Source organism: Rissa tridactyla, chromosome 15 (genome assembly GCF_028500815.1).
Source record: "Rissa tridactyla isolate bRisTri1 chromosome 15, bRisTri1.patW.cur.20221130, whole genome shotgun sequence".
Lineage (NCBI taxonomy): Eukaryota > Metazoa > Chordata > Aves > Charadriiformes > Laridae > Rissa > Rissa tridactyla.
Window position 1 is genome coordinate 8,580,977 of NC_071480.1, and position 17,450 is coordinate 8,598,426.

General features: G+C 50.1%; 2 protein-coding genes across 3 annotated transcripts in view; one reads left to right on the forward strand and one right to left on the reverse strand.

The window, feature by feature from the left end:
- ACSF2 (acyl-CoA synthetase family member 2) overlaps positions 1-17,450 on the forward strand; it is a 38,186-nt gene that overhangs the window by 12,021 nt on the left and 8,715 nt on the right. Inside the window, exons 5-10 of the mRNA XM_054221492.1 lie at positions 218-336; positions 553-715; positions 1,146-1,241; positions 2,139-2,287; positions 2,933-3,024; positions 4,134-4,210. Of these exons, the coding sequence (XP_054077467.1) occupies positions 218-336; positions 553-715; positions 1,146-1,241; positions 2,139-2,287; positions 2,933-3,024; positions 4,134-4,210 (696 nt within the window). The remainder of the gene's footprint in view (positions 1-217; positions 337-552; positions 716-1,145; positions 1,242-2,138; positions 2,288-2,932; positions 3,025-4,133; positions 4,211-17,450) is intronic.
- Positions 5,978-13,502, reverse strand: CHAD (chondroadherin). Of its 2 annotated transcripts, none has more exons than XM_054221495.1 (4): positions 12,716-13,502; positions 8,916-9,079; positions 8,521-8,666; positions 5,978-6,448 (listed from the first exon to the last, which is right to left on the reverse strand). In XM_054221495.1, exons 1-3 carry the CDS (start codon positions 13,493-13,495, stop codon positions 8,525-8,527), a joined length of 1,086 nt encoding a protein of 361 aa, XP_054077470.1. In that variant the 5' UTR covers positions 13,496-13,502; the 3' UTR covers positions 5,978-6,448; positions 8,521-8,524. The 2 variants fall into 2 exon arrangements, with proteins under 2 accessions (XP_054077470.1, XP_054077468.1); XM_054221493.1 differs by having other exon boundaries at positions 5,978-6,451.

The following is a 17,450-nucleotide window of genomic DNA, read 5'->3' on the forward strand; positions in this document are numbered from 1 at the left end:
GGAGGAGTTAAAAATCTCCAGGTTTAGTCTGGGGAGAGCTCATTGTATCATGTGCTTACAGAAACAAGCCATGGAGAAAATCCCGGTGCGGCGTTAAAGGCTAACACTCGCTGTGTGGGGTCACAGGGCTGTGCACGTTCCTGTGTCGGTGGGGACTGCTCTTTTCCTGAACATCAACACGACGTGACTTCTCATGAGTTTCTGTCTCCCTTTGCAGGTTGGCTGTAAGGCACTGGTGTTTCCCACTCAATTTAAAACGCAGAAATACTATGATATTCTAAAGCAGTCATGTCCCGAGCTAGAAAAGTCCAGTCCAGGGGGAATAAAGAGCAAAAGGTGAGCTAAGAACATCTGGTGCCTTTGCACTGATGCCTTGTGTCCTCTCAACTGCACAACACAGGCTCTAGCGGAAGAAGGACCTGCACAGGGTCGCCCCTGAAGAGAACAGTGTTAGGTTGTGCTGGAGGTTTGCCCAGAGCAGTGTGTGCTCCTTGAATCCAGGCAGTTTTCTCCTTGATCCGTTATTGCTGATGGTATTTTTCTTTGCACCAGCCTTCCTGACTTATCCGTTGTCATCATGGTGGACTCCAAGCTGCCTGGCACCTTCCACATGGATGAAGTGATGCAGGCCGGGGACAGCAGCCATATGAAGCAGTTAAGAGCCGTGCAGCAGACCCTCTCCTGCAATGAACCCATCAACATCCAGTTCACTTCAGTAGGTGCTTCTGCTTGCTCCGTGCGTCGTGGTTGGATTCCTCACTGGAGACACAGGGAAAGATGTGTGCCAGGCTGAGCATCCCATTTCCTTTGCCTCCTGCTCTCTGAGACCAAGCCCTGGTTCCATCTTCTGCTGTAGGATGGAGAAAATGTTCTAGCATTTCCCCTTGCTTCTTCCATTCTTGCTGCTCAGCCCTTTCTTGAGGGCTAATGGAGATGAGAGGGTGTCCAAATGAAGTTGGACCATTTTTTTGTTTGGTTTGGGATTAAGATGCTTTTAAAGAAGAAAAAAAATAAATCTCCCAGGTCTGAATGGAGAATGAAGTGCAAGATCACCCTGGAGTGTTCCTGGGAAATCGCCCCTGGGAGGACACGTAGCTCATCCTCGGAAAAGGTGGCATCATTGCATAATGCCCTGTGTCTTTCAGGGGACAACGGGAAGCCCCAAAGGAGCCACCCTCTCCCACAGGAATGTAGTGAATAACGCCAATCTGATCGGTCTGAGGCTGGGGATCACCGAGCAGGTGGGTCTTGGTGGGAACACAGTTTGGGGTGGTCTCCGCTGCCACAGAGAGACCATGGGTGTGGAGAGCGTTGGTGCTTGCTCAGCAGAAGGGCAGGGTGTTTTTCTGCAAATGATATTGAGGGGATACTCTTGCATAACATTTTTCATTTCAATGGCGTTTCATTGCTGTTTCATGTGAAGTTTTTTTGGGGGAAAAAAAGGTACCTTTCTGTGGGGGGAAAACCGTGAAATCAGTCACTTTATATTTTGGTGAATACTCGTTTCAAGTAATTACGAGACTCTGGATGTTAGCTTTGAATTCTGTTGAATGAGACTTCAATTTGTTTTACATGACTTCATTTCATGTCATGTATACAGTCTCGTAACTCTTATCAGGGTAGGACCTTTCTATTTGTAGTTTCTTTTAAAAATTGTTAAAGGCAAATATTTTCTTTTGAAGTTCTGAAGGAGTTATTTCTGATACAACAGCTTTGATCTGGAAAAAAGATGGGTTGTTTCAGTCAGGCTTTAGAGCCTTTGGTGCTTTTAAAAACAAAATTAAATTAATAGCATGTGCCAAGTCCTGCATGTTTCATGCCTGGCATAGCACTACCACTCTTCTGTCCTGACATATCATAAAATAATGCGTGAGCAATACCATATCAAAAAGTCCTGCCAAGAAAAGACATTGCAAAATCACAGAATGAAATTTTGACATTAAAAACTTCCCAAACGATTTTTATTAAAGGCGGGAAGCATCAGCATTGTGTTTCCACCAAACGGCAACACAGATGAGTGTCAGATTTCCAGCAAGTTTTCAGTGAATCAGGGAAAGCTCCTCTGTTCAGATCTTTGCTCAATAGTCACGGACTTGGAAGATCTCCTCCCCTCACGCTTGCCTTTGGCTTGATCCCAGGACTACCGCGTTTGTGTCCCCGCACCCCTCTATCATTGCCTGGCGTCGGTGGGAGGCTGCATGGTGATGGCTCTGCACGGGTCCTCCTGCATCTTCTCATCGCCGAGTTTCGAGGGGAAGGCCACTCTGGAGGCAGTGTCTCGAGAGAGGTGAGAGTTCGTTTGTGTGTTGCTACGGAAGATTTCATTGCCTTCAGGCGATGCTTTCTTCCCTTGTCGCCTGCCAGGCTGTTGCCCCCGCCCTTCCTTCGTGGGATGGGAGAGGCAGGTTTTCTGGGGGACGTACTTGCACAGGCACTTCAGGAGCCTAAATCCTGCCTCTTCAGCTGTGCTTGGGAGTTTGTCGCACTTCTGTTTCCCCAAAATAAGGGGTCAGATCCCTGCAGGGCTTTGGCTGGAAAGCGTAGTGGTGTCTTGGCTTGCTATGGCTGGTGTGTTTTTACACTTAACCACCTGCCCTCCTTCTCCAAGTGCAGCTCTGCTGCTGAGATAGTTGCATTTCCAGCTTGTTCTTCACGTGTAGCTTGTAAAACAAAAGAGCTAATATTGTGTGTGCATAATATGCGCATATATATGTGTATCTATATGTATTTATATACATACCTATGTATATGTGCACTGATGAAGAGCATGTCTGCTGTGCCTGCGTCTGGGCTGCTGCTCTGTGACCCCGTGTGCAATGGGATGGGACAGGATGGGATGGGACGGGACAGGATGGGATGGGGTGGGGTGCTGGGCTGGGGCTGCCCCCGGTTCCAGCTCTGCAGCTTTTCCTTTTCTCTCCCCTTCCTGAAGATGCTCCTTTCTACACGGCACGCCAACCATGTTTATAGACATGCTCTCCCAGCCAGATTTTGACTCCTACGACCTATCAAGTCTCCGGGGAGGTAAGTCTGACAGCTCAAATGGAAAAATCCTGAGAAACTGGATATTACTGGTTTCCCACTGGGAGGCTGTATTAAGCTTTGCAAGCAAAGCGCTCTTCTGAAGGGAAGAGTTTTGTTGCATGAGTCTTGTGTTTCACTGTTAATTTGATGCTACATTTCCTTTCCTTGGGATTTCCTTCAAGAATTATGCATTTTTAAGATTTCTTTCATCTCAAAGCAGATTGGGGAAGGACCTTTCTGTTTTATCTGGTAGATGGTGGAGCCGGGAAGCCTGGTTTCGCTCGACTCTCGTCTCACCAGCCACCACCGTGTGGCAGCAGATGCTTTGTGTGCTTTAGGCTGGTGCAGTCCCTGAAGCAGAGCCGTGATGTCTCTGACCTAAAGTTTCCTACCTGTTTTTTGAAGTCATTCATCTAAATACTGGAGAGGGTGTGATAACGCGTGCTGGAGTTTTCTCTCTTGTCACAGACGGCCTCGGAAACAGCTAAGCCCAAACGGGGAGACCATTAGCCCTTTTGAGGCAATAACAGCACAGAGAGAAGACTGTGCTAGAGCATAAAGAAACATTTAAGCAGATCACCTAATCATTTCTGCTATGTGAAAAATGATCTTGTCCCATCTTGTTCCTCAGCAAAGCCTGTATATTACCCCGCTCTTTTGCTCTGTCGTCCTAGGACAGAACAGGTGAAAATGTGATCTGCCCTCTCCCGAAAGGGGTGCTCTGTGCAAGGCAAGAGGAAAGGTTTTTGATTTTATGGTGGTGGTGATCGATGGGAGTGTTTGTCCTAAAAATCTGTGCCTCTTTATGCTCTGAATCTTTCCTTTTGGGGAACTGCAGTTGGACTAGGTTTCTGCTATAGAGTTTATTTTCTTAACGAGTGAACTCTGCCAACCCTTAATTCATTCAGGCAACCTGGCCTTGCTGCAGCCTTTGCTTCTAGAATAAGTAGGACCTGTATCCATAAAAATAGAAAGTATTTTGACAGGAACCGGTGTATCCCAAAGGTCTTGCCAGCATTTAAATCTGGGAGTTCAGAACCTTCTGAGGGACTGCTCCTAGGAATAAATAGATGGTTTCCAAGACAGGCATCTTTGCTTCTTTCTTCCAGGAGTCATTGCAGGTTCTCCTGTTCCACCTGAGATCATGAAGTTAGTTATGACCAAGATGCACATGCCGGAGATTGTGGTGAGTTGTGGTTGCTGTGACTACAGCTGTAAACGGTGTTTATCATGGTGAGATCCTGAGTTTGGGCATCTCTGCACCGCAGCAGTGCTGGAGCTGCTGGGATCGACAGAGCTGGAGCTGCTGGGGTCAGGCGTGATGGGACCGTGGGTGTGAGGCCAGGCTGAGGAGGGAAGGTGCAGAGGGGCTGGGAGGAAGAAGGGGGATTCTGCCTGGCTGCTGGTGGAGTGTCTGGGGAGGAAAATTTTAAGAAGAGAAGACGTTGCATTCAGTGTCACAAACTGAGTTTCTGCTGGTGCATTTTAAAGCTTTTATAAACCCTTCTGTTGTACATGCTGCAAGGATGAATGATTATGGAAGAGGCATTGCTGGTTTGTATCGGTGTGGGTGGATGCATCTTGCTGCAGAGCTGTCAGGTTTCTTTCACCATCCTGGGCTGCATGCAGATGTAAAACCTTGTTGCATGCTACGTGTTTGAGTCTGAAGGTGGGAATGGCACCATCCACACGTGCAGCACCAGGTATTGCATTACCAGAAGTGCAGCACTAGTCGGACCACACGTGCTGCTGCTCCATTGCATGTCCCTGCATCCTTGACCCGTGCAAGAGCATCAGCACATCCTGCATGTGGAGGGGGACAGGCCACTAGCGAGGGGGTCAGTGGCACTTCAGGTGACATGTTTTGTAAGCAGGTTTTGTTTTACTTCAACGGAAATAACTTTGGTGCCATGCTGCTTGCAAATGCTGAAGAAGCAGACTGTTGCAATGGGTAAATACGCGGGGCAGGGAGTCAGATTAGGCGTGTTATTGTTGGCAGACCCGGACTGCACCAGCACCAGGGTTTTACAGGGACAACTGTGTTCTCTGCCATGGACCAGGGGAGTCCAGGGCATCTGTCCTGGAGCCATCTCAGAGGCGGCCAGGGTTTTTTCCTGGATGAGATGCTCTTAATGCCGAGCTGAAAACAGCAGGGACAGCCCTGGTGCCATTGCCCCAACTCTGTCAGGTGACAGCTACCTATTTTTATAGTAGACTTGAATTTGGCCTCACAAAATATTTTCAGACACTACTGCAAGTGCCCAGGACTCATTAGGTGTCACATGTTCCTGCTTTGTAGAGAGAGAAATAACAAAACCTTCCCAGACAGTTGCTCTGCCCATAGGATAAAGAGGATTAAGTCTATATTTGTACCACTGATCTCGTGTTACTTCTGATCCCCCAGCCCTCAGACAGACACAGGGAGACTTGTTGAATTCATCTTTGCAGCAAGAGCTTTATACAGAAGATGTACATAAGAAAATATACAATTTGATTTCTATATAGGAGACAGAGGAGTTTTCATCCTCTTAAAGGTCATTTACACTCAGTTACAGAGGAATAAATATACATATATTTATATAACTCTTTAGGATTAAAAAACACAGTTAAGTTGCAACTGTGGTATTGTACTAGCCATGACAATAAACCACAATCATCCTGGTGTCCTGCTAGATCTTCTGGAGTATGGGCAGAGAGGAGAGGAGGGATGCCCAAGCCAGGCTGCACAGAGCACACCTCCTCTACAACGTACATGCATCTTGGTAGACCCCACAGTGTGGGAGGGAATCCAGTCTTCAGATGGCTCCAGTTCTGGGGTTTCCCAGTACTGCTTCAACTTAAAGGATTTCTGGCCAACTTAGAGAGATTGCTGCCTTTTGGCGTGAAAGGGCAGCTCGGTCTCAGGGCCACCGCTTCTTGGTCATTGCTTCACCTATTCCCCTCAGCCCTGGCCTGCAGGGATCCCCTCCGTGGGAAGGCAGAGGAGTCTCTTTGCATGGGTTGAGACCAATTTTCCTGATCAAACAGCTGGGGGAGGGATGATCCTACCTTCCCTCTTGCTTCCGCTCCACTGGAAGGGGAGAGACACTGACCAACTGGTTGACCGGGGACGTGGGTTATGTTGCCTCTGGGAAAAGATGACTGTGTTTTACCGGCAGGATCTAGGTTAGCTTGTCTTAGTATGGTCATGCATAGTTTAGTTTTTAAAAATGCCTCTTTTAAAATATATAGATGTCGGAAAAGATTGAAAAGGTGGATTCCATCCTGCGATCAGCAGAGAAGCGGGGATTCGGAGGAGGCTGGAGGTGTTCGTATATATCAGAAATGTTTCCTGACAGATAGGAGAAGCTTAAGGAAGGATTCAGAAGTCAGTAGTTTTCTGATGGTTGAAGTGACCAGTCACCAGGACAGGCCGTACCAGGGCCTGCTAGGGGAAAAAAAGAGAGAAGGCCACGTGTTTTAAGGGGATTTTTCAAGCAGATCAGTAAACTTCTAGCATTTGTCTGTTTATTTTTACAATGAGTGAATGAAGTCCACGCTTGAAAGCGAAGAGTTAGGAGTCAAGGAGCCGTTACGAGTTCCCACAGTAGAGGACATGGGTTAGTCCTGTCTCTGACCTCTTCTGCCAACTCGCTATGTGACTCTTGAGTATCTTCCCCAAAGCGTTGATGGGCAGTGAGCACGTTCTTCGTAAAGGAAGAAACTCAAGAGTGAAATTTTCAAGAGCAGTGAATTATTCTGGTGCCCCAGTTCTGGAAATCCAGGGCAGGTAGATTTTTAGAAACTGCCAAGCAGCTTTTCATCCGAAATGTGGTCAGTGACCCAAGTCACTGGTCGTCCCTGAAATACAGCCCCCCCCATAGCTGACATCTGAGAAAGCTGCTTGGCTCCGAGGGGTGCACGATGAAATCAGAGGTACTTCATATTCCTTGAAATCATTTTCACCACACTGGAGTGGGTTTGTGTGCCTGCGTTTTGGCTCTAATACCTGAAGGTACCGAGCTTTGTCTTCTGCAAGACTGGAATAAGTAGTTTTCTATTTCATTAACACCTGTAAACCTGTTTGAGAGAGCTGGATGAAAAGTGCTAGAGAAAAACCAGGTATTATTGTCATGGTTTTCTTACTCTCGTCATGGAGGAGTGAACTGAAATTGAGTTCAGGCAGGGAGAGAAGAAGGTTAAAAAGGGCCAGACCTGTAAATAAAGTATATTTAAGTATTGTGGTTTAGAAAACTGAAGTTTTTCCATCCTAGAGCGGAACTTTACCCGCCCTATATGGAACGACTGGTATTTCCATCTCTAATCCATAAAACCTCTGGCACTGCAAGAGAAATAACCACTTTAGGAAGGCGCAGAGCAGCTGGCATCATCCCTGACATTTTGGTCATAAATTTACTTTCTCCATCCTGTTATGCATATCCTTAGTGAACTGGGGACCAAATGGCCACATCTGGGCTTCGGGCTTCTGCCTCGTCCTTTCTGTTATGAAAGGGCACAGTGACAACCCTTGTTCGTACAGTGCAGTGCAGGGTCACTGCACTTTATTTAACAAATGAGCAAAGGTCCCTTTCCCAAGAGCTTACAAACTTGCAGGCTCATCCAAAGTCCTTTGGAATCCATACAAGCTCCAGACCTATTCCTGGGATGGGGAAAAGTAAAACACTTGGGATGGAGTGATGACAGTTGTGGTTTTTTTGCTACTCTTTGCACTGAATTTAGTACTCTTGGTAGTTTCCAGTTGTGGAAGGTGTTTGTGTGATAGGTTTTCACAGTTGGTGTTTGGGTTGGTAGATGTCAGCAAGCTCATTGCTGAAGGGGAAGTCAGCCCTGTCTCTGAATCACCTTCTGGCCCAGAATGCTTTATTCAAAGAATATTTGCTGTCTCGAACCTTCCTCTGCTGGGACACTCATTTGAAGGCATCAGCCTTTGTTTTTAAATACCTGAGTGTCTTGGATGGGAATTGCAGTTGCTGAAAGGCAGGTGCTGGACCGAGAACTGCTCCTTATGGAAGACAGCTATTTTCATACGGGCTGGGCAGCCTGGGGCCAGATTACCCAGCAACGTCCTGCCCTGGATTTCAAACCAGACTCGGAGGACCTTTACTAGGGCAAAAGGCTGAGCATCTCCAATTGCTTAGAAAAGTAAAGCGTGCGTGATCCCAGCTCAGGGTAGGAGTGGGCTAAATCCACCCTTCTTTTGGCACTTCATTACAGATTTCACCCTTACTTGCTGCCTCAGGCCTGTCTTTAGCCCTGTGTTTGTTTTACGGGATTGACTCCATCCCTGTTGCTCCAGGCAGATTTTGGGCTCTGGGAGGCCATAGAGCCCAGTACTGCCGGGAGATGGAGCAGCTCTGAGGAGGGGGCATCGGTGGGTGAATGGATGAGATGTTTTGAACCAAACCCTAGTGTCATTAAAGTCAGAGGTAAAGTCCCTGTACCTTTGGTGGCATCAGGGGGTTTGCTTTAGGTCTGAAGAAAAGCGAACCATCTTACGTGTTTAATGGCGGCTTCCCTTCTTGGACCTCTTGGTGGGGAGCTTGCAGGTGCGGAGGGCCGGGGTGTCCCTGATGGACTGTCCCCGATACTGCGCGGGTGTGGAGCAGGTCTCCTCAGTGCGGGTGCGATTGCCCTTCAGCCACCTGGGACACAGGGAGAAGGAAGACCAGGAGTTTACAAGAGGTACAAACCATCACGGACAACACTCATACCATGAAGGGAGAGGGCAGGCTGGGGAGAGAGCTGCTGAGCACCTGTGCAGCCTTCAGCAGCCTCCTCTTGCCTGGCACAGCTTGGGAGGGTGGCACAGCTTGGGGGGGGGACCCTCCCTCGGGGGACCCCCAAGGAGACCCCAGGGAATGCGGGGAGAGAGGGGGAGCCTGGTGCCATACTTGCGCAGATGTGCTAGCTGGCAGTTGCAGTGCCAGGCGTTTCGGGAGAGCGTCAGCGTCTCCATTTTGTCAAAGGGGAAGTTGCGGGGCAGCTGGGTGAGCCGGTTGTTCTCCAGGTGAGCGGTCTTCAGCGCAGTCACACCGGCAAACGCGTTGTCTGCAAACTGAAGGACAAAGGTTTATGGTAGGAACACCGAGTTAGGGAAGGGGAGCTGAAAACCTGAGCGCCTCTGTTTGACACTTTAAGTGGTGTAAGCATAGAGGGAGCAAGAGAAGGAGCAGTGGATGGGGGTCCTGGCTTGCTGGAAGCCCTGGGCACCTAAGAGAGGCATCAGGCTGGTAGGTTCATCATGGGTGATGGCATTTCCTGCCTGAAAAGAGATACATCCCAAATCCATGGGGGATTGTCTTTGCAGCCTCATCCCTAAATAAAGTCAAGTCTGGCAACCCCCTTTATTTTTGAGCCATGCTTCTCCATTCTAAATGAAGATATTTTCTGGGTGTATTCCTTTCCAAGGCTGGAAATCCTTCCAGCGGCTGTTGCCTTGCCTGTCCTGGAACGGCTGAAGGAGGGAGTGTTTGTGGCGTCTGAAGGGGCTGTAGACTTTGGCAGTGCCCGGGGGCTCCGAGTGGAAAGTTACACTTGGCATCTGAGCAGTGTAGAAATAGAGGCAGGTTTCCAGCATCTCAGCCTCCTCTGTTTTTTTTTTTTTTCTCCTCATTTCCAGTGGGTTGCTTGCAAGGGATGCAGCAAGATTTGTCTCTTCTCAATTAACGAGCAGGCTTTAAGGGAGGGCCTCCCTTAAAAAAGCTGCCAAAGAGAGGAGAGAGGCTGTAGACCCAGCTCTGCAGCCCCCTCCTCTCTTCATTGAGGTCTCATCTCTGCCCGTGGTTACTCAGGTAGGAAAGCTTCTTCTTGAAAGCAAACCCCTCAACGCAAACTTTCTTGGTGGTGATGAATTGGAGAGGGGATCATTGACAAAGCACAAAGCTGCTCTTGGCTATGACAAACCATTTCTCCCCCTTCTCAAAGCAGGGGAAAGGTCTCTCTAAAGGGTGGAGAGGAGACTCGCTAGGTCTACCAGAACCCCCCCAGTCAAGGACCTGTACACCCATTTCTGAACGGGAGAAGCTTTCACTTCAGACGGGACCATCAGGGTGTGTTCACGCTCTCTAAGCTGAAAAGCTTGACAAAGGAAATGCGCTATTTTAAGCTGTGAACTTTTGTCATCTTCCAAATTAAGCAACATTGGATAGGATTAGAGCTTAGCTAAGAGACTCCCAGAGTACTGTAGCTGTTGGACACTCAGCGGTGCTGGCCTCTGCGGTCCAAAACCAAGCTGACCTTGGTAGGTTTTACAGTGCTGATAGTGGAGCTGCTCAGAGATGCTGGCACGCCACGCAGCGGGGCGGTAGCCTGGCCACGTTCTGGTTTGGACAGTGGTGTACTGTCTCAGCTGCTCATTCCTCTCCTGGCCCCATGAGAAGAGTTCGCATCTGCTGGTAACAGCTGCTGTGCTGCCTGCCAGAGCATGCGTTTGTAAAGAAATCGGTGTTTTTCCCCTTATTTAGATGGAGGATTGCTGCTGTAATTTATTTTGCAATAAATATGCAGAGAGGGGTGTATGTAAAGCAGATTACAGGATCTGCTTTGCCTGGTTACTTGTTGATGTACGCGGTATGTCCTGGCCCATGCGACACAGCCCTGTGGGTGACTGGTGGGGGTCCATGATGCTGGTGGGGAAGGGGAGCTCTGAGCTGGAGCTGCAGAGCAGCCCGAGGGCTCTCCTCCTCCTGCGCAACTGCAGTATAGGCTGAGAGAGCTTCGTGTGCCGGGGTTTTGCACTTGATCAGCTGGAAAAATCTTGCATCCGTGCAGGGAACAGCTAAAGACAGTATTTTTGTGAAGGAGAATGAGCTGCAGTCAAGATGCCAGCGACATTTAAAGCATTTGGTAGTGATTTCCGAGGTCGTGAGGCCTCTATGATTAAATGTCTCCTAACAGTGCAAAAGTTCACATGTGGGCCATTTGGATATGAGGCCTTTGAGGATTTGAAGAGAAAATTCTGAGCTGGGATGGGAGCTTTGTTTTCCTGAAAAAGAACACAAGCCCTAAAACTGCAGAAGCCACCCCTGTTAGCGCAGATCCTGTAAACTGGTGTCTTACTGGGCTGTTGGGGAGGAAAGGAGGCATCTGACTGCAGAAGAGCCCTTAAAGATCCTGTCCATGGGTGGTCACGGAAAAAAAGAAAGTCTTTTTTGCTGGATAGAATTGTTAACCTTTGCTTTTTGGCCAATCCAAGGACACTTAATTCCATGGAGCCCCCCAGCATCATGGGTTAGTCTAATTTCTTCAGCGCGTAACTTGGGACTGTAGCATCTCTACAGCTGGTACAACATTTAAGCTGTAATTTTTGGCTTGTGTGTGATGAAAGTGCCTTAAAACTGAGTCTACAGAGGTGCTGTGACAGCATGTCTAAGGTCTTGCCTAGCGAGGTCAGTAGATTGTTTTCAAAGGCTGAGTTTGCTTACTCCCATCCTGGAGAGGTTAGTGCTGAGAGTGGACAAGGGCTCAAATACTGACTAAATGCTACTGAGTTGTTTTAGGTAGTGTTGTTCTCCACCTGGGCAAGCTGTAATTCCAGTTTTTGAGCATTTTGGGATGCTGTATCCCCTTGAAAACTCTGGTGTGCTCTATTCCTGGCAGCTTTCAGGTGACCTGCTCCTCCTCCCTGTGAAGCCCTCTGATTTGCTCTTTGTCACTAAGAAATTCTCTTTTTCATCACATCTTCCCACATGTGGTGGGTGTTGCTTTGCCGTGAGGTCCTAGCCCACCTTACCTGAATGTCCTTTGTCTTTGGGCTTCCTGGCAAAGCATCGTCTCAGGGAGAACTGCTCTGGTCCACCTGCAGCACCTTTGCTTTCCAGCCTCGTGTTGTGCACCTAGGACAGCAGGGTGCTGCTGCTCTTGTACTGTGCTTCTTTCTGTTCTTGCACTGCCTGGCATTGCAGAGGTCCTAATGCAAGTGATTCCCTGAGCGTGATGCTCCTGCCTATGATCATGCTTCCTCACAGGAGGAGGGGGTTGTTTTGCCGCTCGGGATACCTGAATGTCCCTCCTCCTCTCCAGTGGGAACAGGGCCCCTTTGTAAGATGCTGCAAGAGTTCCTTTTGGGAGAACATCAATAAACAAACCTTTCTTTATGACGTGTAAAGTTGGAAGGCGTGGGGGGAGGTGAAGGTGAGGGTCCCTACGCCTACCTGTCTGCCCGGCGTGGGTAAGAAACCGCTGCTATTCATAGACCCTCATGAGAAGGCTCCCCCTCCCAACCTACAACAGGTACCCAGGCTGGACGAAGGAGGCAGAGCAGTTCAGCTCTGCAAGGTGGCACTGCGCTTCAGTTCCTCGAGTACGAGGCAGACGCTGGCCTCTCATTCCACACCTTGTGCCTGGGATGATGGAAGGTTCCGAATTGTCCTGGAGCACCCCAAGTGCCTTTCTCAATGACTGGTGTCACCTCCAGCTTGGGAGGGAATGCTCTGCCTTTCCAGGGAGTTCGGTCAGCTCCAGATAATTTGGTTTTGCGTGAAATAACTCAACGGAAGGGTGGAGTACTCTCTCTCATCCCTCGTTTGGGCCGTGTCAGGGATGTTATCAGCTGGCCAGTGCCTCGCTACCTGCAGACCTGCATCTTCCTTCTCCTCTGCAAGGGAGGGACAGCAAACCAAGGGCTTTGTAAAGGAAAAGAAAATCAAACTGTGTTTCTCCTCTGGAACACATGGAAAGAGAAAGGACTCACCTTCTTCAGCTTCATGTTGTCCAGGTGGAGGGTCTGCAGGTATCGCCCGAAGGACTGGAAAGCGTTGTCAGGGATGACCTCAATTGGGTTATGAGAGAGCTTCAGTTCCTCCAGCACTCTCAGCTTACTCATTGCATTCACGGGATAGCTGCTCAGCTGGTTCTTGTCCAGGTGGAGGACAGCGAGGTTTTCTACGTCCTCCAGGGCCCCAGGCAGGAGGTTGGTGAGGGAGTTGTCAGAGAGGAAGAGCCAGCGCAGGTCTTTAGCCCCATTGAAGACCCCTGGTTTCAGCTCCCGGATTTTATTGCTGCCTAAGTGCAGGATGAAGAGGTTGACAAGAGGAGAGAGGAGCCCTTTGGGCAGGTCTGGGATCTTGTTCTTGTCCAGGTACAGGTAGGTGAGATCAGACAGGTCATCGAAGGCTCCTGGCTTTATGACACTGATCTGGTTGTCAGTGAGATAGAGGTAGACCAGGCTCTTGAGCCCCCGGAAGGCTCCGGTTGAGATCTCCTTGATCCTTGAGCTCTGGAGGTGCAGGGACACCAGCTTTTTCAAGTCGCGGAAGCCGTTGGTCGGCAGGACGGGGAAGTTGTTCTTCTGCAGGTTGAGAAGCCGCGTTTGCTCAGGCACCTTGGGGATCTTCTTCAACCCCACGTTGTCGCAGATGACATGCTGCAGGTCTCCACCGTGACAGTGGCAGCTCGGGGGACATGCCTGCACAATGGAGGCAAGACACACCAGTAGGCTGAGGACACCGAGGAATAAGCCTGACCGATTCATGGTCAGATCTGGAATTAGTGTGGTGGGAAGAGAAGCAGGAGGAGGAGGAGAAGAGAGATGGGTGGGAGAGAGAGAGTAACTGGGTTTGCAGCATGCTGAACACAGCCCTATTTATAATGTTATTAAAAAGCAAAATCCCTTCCCACAAACCGCAGGCAGCAGCCAGTTGGAAGCAACTGACTTTGGGAACTTACTGTGAGCTTAACCCCTTGGCACCAGGCAGAGGAGTGTCCATGGTCCTGCCCGGTCCCGCTGCCGAGGCAGCTGTGCAGAGGTAGTTTTCCTCTCTGCACCAGGGAAGCAAATGGTCAGGCAGAACAAACGCAGAGCTGCTCTGTGGGGAACCTCGCTGGTCCCTGCTGCGCTGAGCGGGGCCCGGGTTCATCACTGGGGGGGAAGAACAAACTGCTTCAGTTGAAGGGCATAGCAGGGAGCTCTGCTCTGCTCTGCAGCCACCTCGTGCCAAAGCTTGCAGCAGCCCCCTGGGCTGTATTTAGCCTCAGCTGGTTTGGGGAGAAGCACCTTGTCCTGTTATCACATACGAAGGTTTCGGGGGGGGGTCTTGTCTTGCTATTTCAAAGGAGTTTGTCTGAGCAGGGATGGGAGGAGGTGGGAGCGATACAGGGTCATGCCAATGGCCAACGGCGCCGTAGTTGCTCTTGCAAGGCAAAGTTTTGGTTGAGGACTTCCAGATCTAGGCTGCACCTAGGAGCTGGCCCAGAAAGGGAGAGCAAAGACAATCTGAATTTCTGCTGTGTCTTTTCAACAAGCAGCGGAGCTTGATGCATCCAGAGCTGGTCGTGGTCAGGAGAACTATGCGAGGGGTTTTTCTCAGCACGTGGCACTGTGAAGCAGTGGCTGCTGCCTTCTGGCAAGGGATGGGGCAGTGGCAGAGCCTGCAGGGGAGCGCTGGGGCATGGGTGGTGGGTATGAAATGCTGGGCAGTGGTGCCCTGCTGCGTGCTCGGCTCAGATGAGGTGGATGGCAATGCCTGTGGCTCTCAAGATGAAGCTGGGGATAGGGAAGGGCCTGGGATGGTGAGGTAGCGGAGCACGGAAATCCCTGCTGGAGCTGGGACTAAGGCTTGCCTTGTCTCCCATCTTGGGGTAGCAGTGGCAGAGGTGAGTTAACACAGGGGATGTCCTTTGCTCTCCCAGTAGAGAAAGCAAAGCAGTTAAAAGCCCCAGCGCCTTCTTCTGTGAAGAGAGAGATCCAGGGGTTGTGGGGTGGGGTTTGGAAGTGGAACATTTTGAACTGATTTCCAGCCAGTTCCTGGCTGCAGCAAACAGCTGAGAGCCGAGCACATAACTGTGAGCTTGTTGAGATTTCTGCTCCTGAGGCTGGCTGCGGAGCCCCAGCGGAGCTTTTGCAGAGGCGAGACAGGCTCAAGAAAGGGAGGAAATCCAAGGGCTGACTTAGGACACAGACTGGCTTATTCACCGAGATTTCTGGGTTTTTCCATTGTTGCGATGAGGAATTAGCCAGCACCGCCGAGCATGCTCCGGACGGTGTTATGCAAACCGCCTGGCAGCCCGCACTCTGGTCAGCAGCTGTCGGTCTGAACGGTGTTTCCATTGCATGACTAATTTGGGGGAGAAAAAGGGCTTCTGGGGTGTGAATGTAGGTTCTGGTGAGCCTGCGGGGCAGGTGGGGTTGGCCAAATGATGTCATGTAGGACTTCAGTGCAAACTGGGCCATGTCAGGCTTCCAGTGTTTGTCAGCCCCAAGGTGCAACACCTCGCCACTCACCTCAGCGCCGAGTGCTTCTCCTGCCGCATCTTCGGAGAGATGCTCAGACCGAAGGAGCTCCAGGCTCCTGCTGGAGGGACCTCCTGTAGGACTCTCTACTGTAGTTACTGTAGGATTTAAAACTCTTTGATCAAAACAATGGTATTTTTGCCTCTGCCTGATGCATTAGGCACCGCAATGGTCATGCACGTGCTTTGATCTCTTTGAGTGTCTTGGTCAGGAACTTTGAGACAGCAAAAGAGGAGATGGGCAGAAGAACCGTCTGTGTTTTCACCCTTTGTGTCTTCAGGTTGATCAGGACTGAGAGTGCTCCTTACGCGTGTGCTGCTCGTAAAGCTCAGACAGGGAACTGGGTGACTGGTTGGAAAAGAAAAAAATTAACCCCTAAAGCATCATCTTCTGTCCACTGATTGACTTTCTTTTTTCTCTGAGCAGGTTCAACCACATTAGTCTTACTTGTAGTCATTCGATGAACAATTCCTGCAGTTACATACCAGCTATACCAGAGCAACTGATGGGCAAGATTTAAAATTCAGCCTGTATCTGCTGGACACTGAAGCTAGGCAGCTATCTGTGCTCTCTCCCTGAGTGTAACTGATGTCTTGTACTTGGTCTTCCCATCCCCTTGCAAAAAATACCAGCTTACCGCTTCTACAGAGGGTTTCTGCCAGTGTGGGTCAGACTGGAGCAAAAAGCTGGTGAGGGCCTTGCAAACTCCATCCATAAATACATCCCAGCCATGTATATTTCTGGAACAAGACCCTTTTCAGAGGTTAAACTGCCCAGACCTCAAACCATCTTCTTGTCTTTCTTCCCCTGAAGATAAATTTCCCTTTCTTCTACCCTTTATCTCTTTGCTGGCTGGGACTGCAGATTTTGGGGGACAGGGACATTCTCTCCCTGCAGGGATGTGTGTGCTGTGGCTGTGGACACAGGTAACACCCGTAGCTTCCTCGTGAAGATGCCGTGGTGTAGCTGCCACGACGCTGGTGCAAGCTGGGAAGGTGTCCCTACCCCAAGGGCTCCCTGCCAGCCCAGTGCCTGCAGCAGAGGTTAGGGGGATGCTGGGTTATTTTTGGTCCCGTGGTGGGGTGGAAGCAGGGCAGTGCTGCTGGGGAAAAGGTGTCTGCTTCTCAGCTCCATTTCTCCAGGCAAAAATGTTGAATAAAAGGAAGTTCTTTCCCCTAATGTTTTTTGATTTCGGTGCCTCGGTGAGCACATTCCTGTGGTGGGAGCTGGTTGGCATCTGCCACGGCTGGCACCTCGCCCCTGGGCTCCCGGCTGTTTGTGTTTTGAGCTGCTCGCTGGCGGGGTCTGGTCTTCCCACACCGGGTTTTGCAGCCCTCGACGGGCCAGCAATCCTCAAAAGCTTGCCTGGGTCCCGCTCGTGGGTGGCTTGCAGTCTGGCAGTGACAATGGCAGCAGTGTCGGTGTTCCCTCTGCCGCGGTGGGATACCGCAGTGAGCTGGGTCCCGTCCAGCCCCCTGCCTCGCAGGTCCCCTGGGACCGGGGCTGCTAGGACATCGCAGAAGAGGCAGGATTATCCTGCCATCCTCTCTTTCTTAATAGATTAACAGTTCTGCAAACATTCCCGGTGCCTGGTAATTTGCACACGCTGGACTCCCCTCCTCTTCTTCTTGAGGCATTGTGGGCTAAGCAAATAAATACAGTTTTTGAAACAGTATAAATATAGATTTGGGGTGTTTCTTTGGTGCTGCAGGTCAGAGGTGTTTTGATACAACATTGGAGATGGTCTTTTCCATGTTTAATCTTTATTTTTATTAATATTGTCAGTTCTGGCATATCAAGACAGCTGCACATGCAGTACTCCAGGTTAAAATATTCCATTGCGCGCTTCTTAAACCTCATTCTGTGGCTTTTTAGGAGATCCAGGTCTGGTTTTGTATTTCAGTGCACATAGCAAGCACCTTCTTGGAGCGGCGACGGCGTAGCTTGGGGTCCAGGCTGGCAGTGAGGGCTCGGGCAGCTTTGGGGGGTGCCCTGGGGTACACGTGCTGTCCCCATGTACAGCCCACACAGCACCAGCCCTTGGGGAACTGAGGCCCTGCACTGGGTGCTGAGCAGGGTAGGAGAAGGTGCAAGCTCTGCAGTGTCCCGGAGAGGTCGTCCCAAGTGCGGAGCAACCTGCAGGCAGTGTTTGAGGAGCCCTGGTGGGTGGGTATGGGGAGCCCCAGAAGGTCTCCAG

Coding starts and splice junctions, on each gene's coding strand:
- CHAD (XM_054221495.1), bottom strand. CDS start 13,495: ATGAATCGGTCAGGCTTATTCCTCGGTGTCCTCAGCCTACTGGTGTGT. Junction 9,080..12,715: donor ACAACATGAAGCTGAAGAAG/GTGAGTCCTTTC, acceptor TTTGTCCTTCAG/TTTGCAGACAACGCGTTTGC. Junction 8,667..8,915: donor CAGCTAGCACATCTGCGCAA/GTATGGCACCAG, acceptor CCTGTGTCCCAG/GTGGCTGAAGGGCAATCGCA.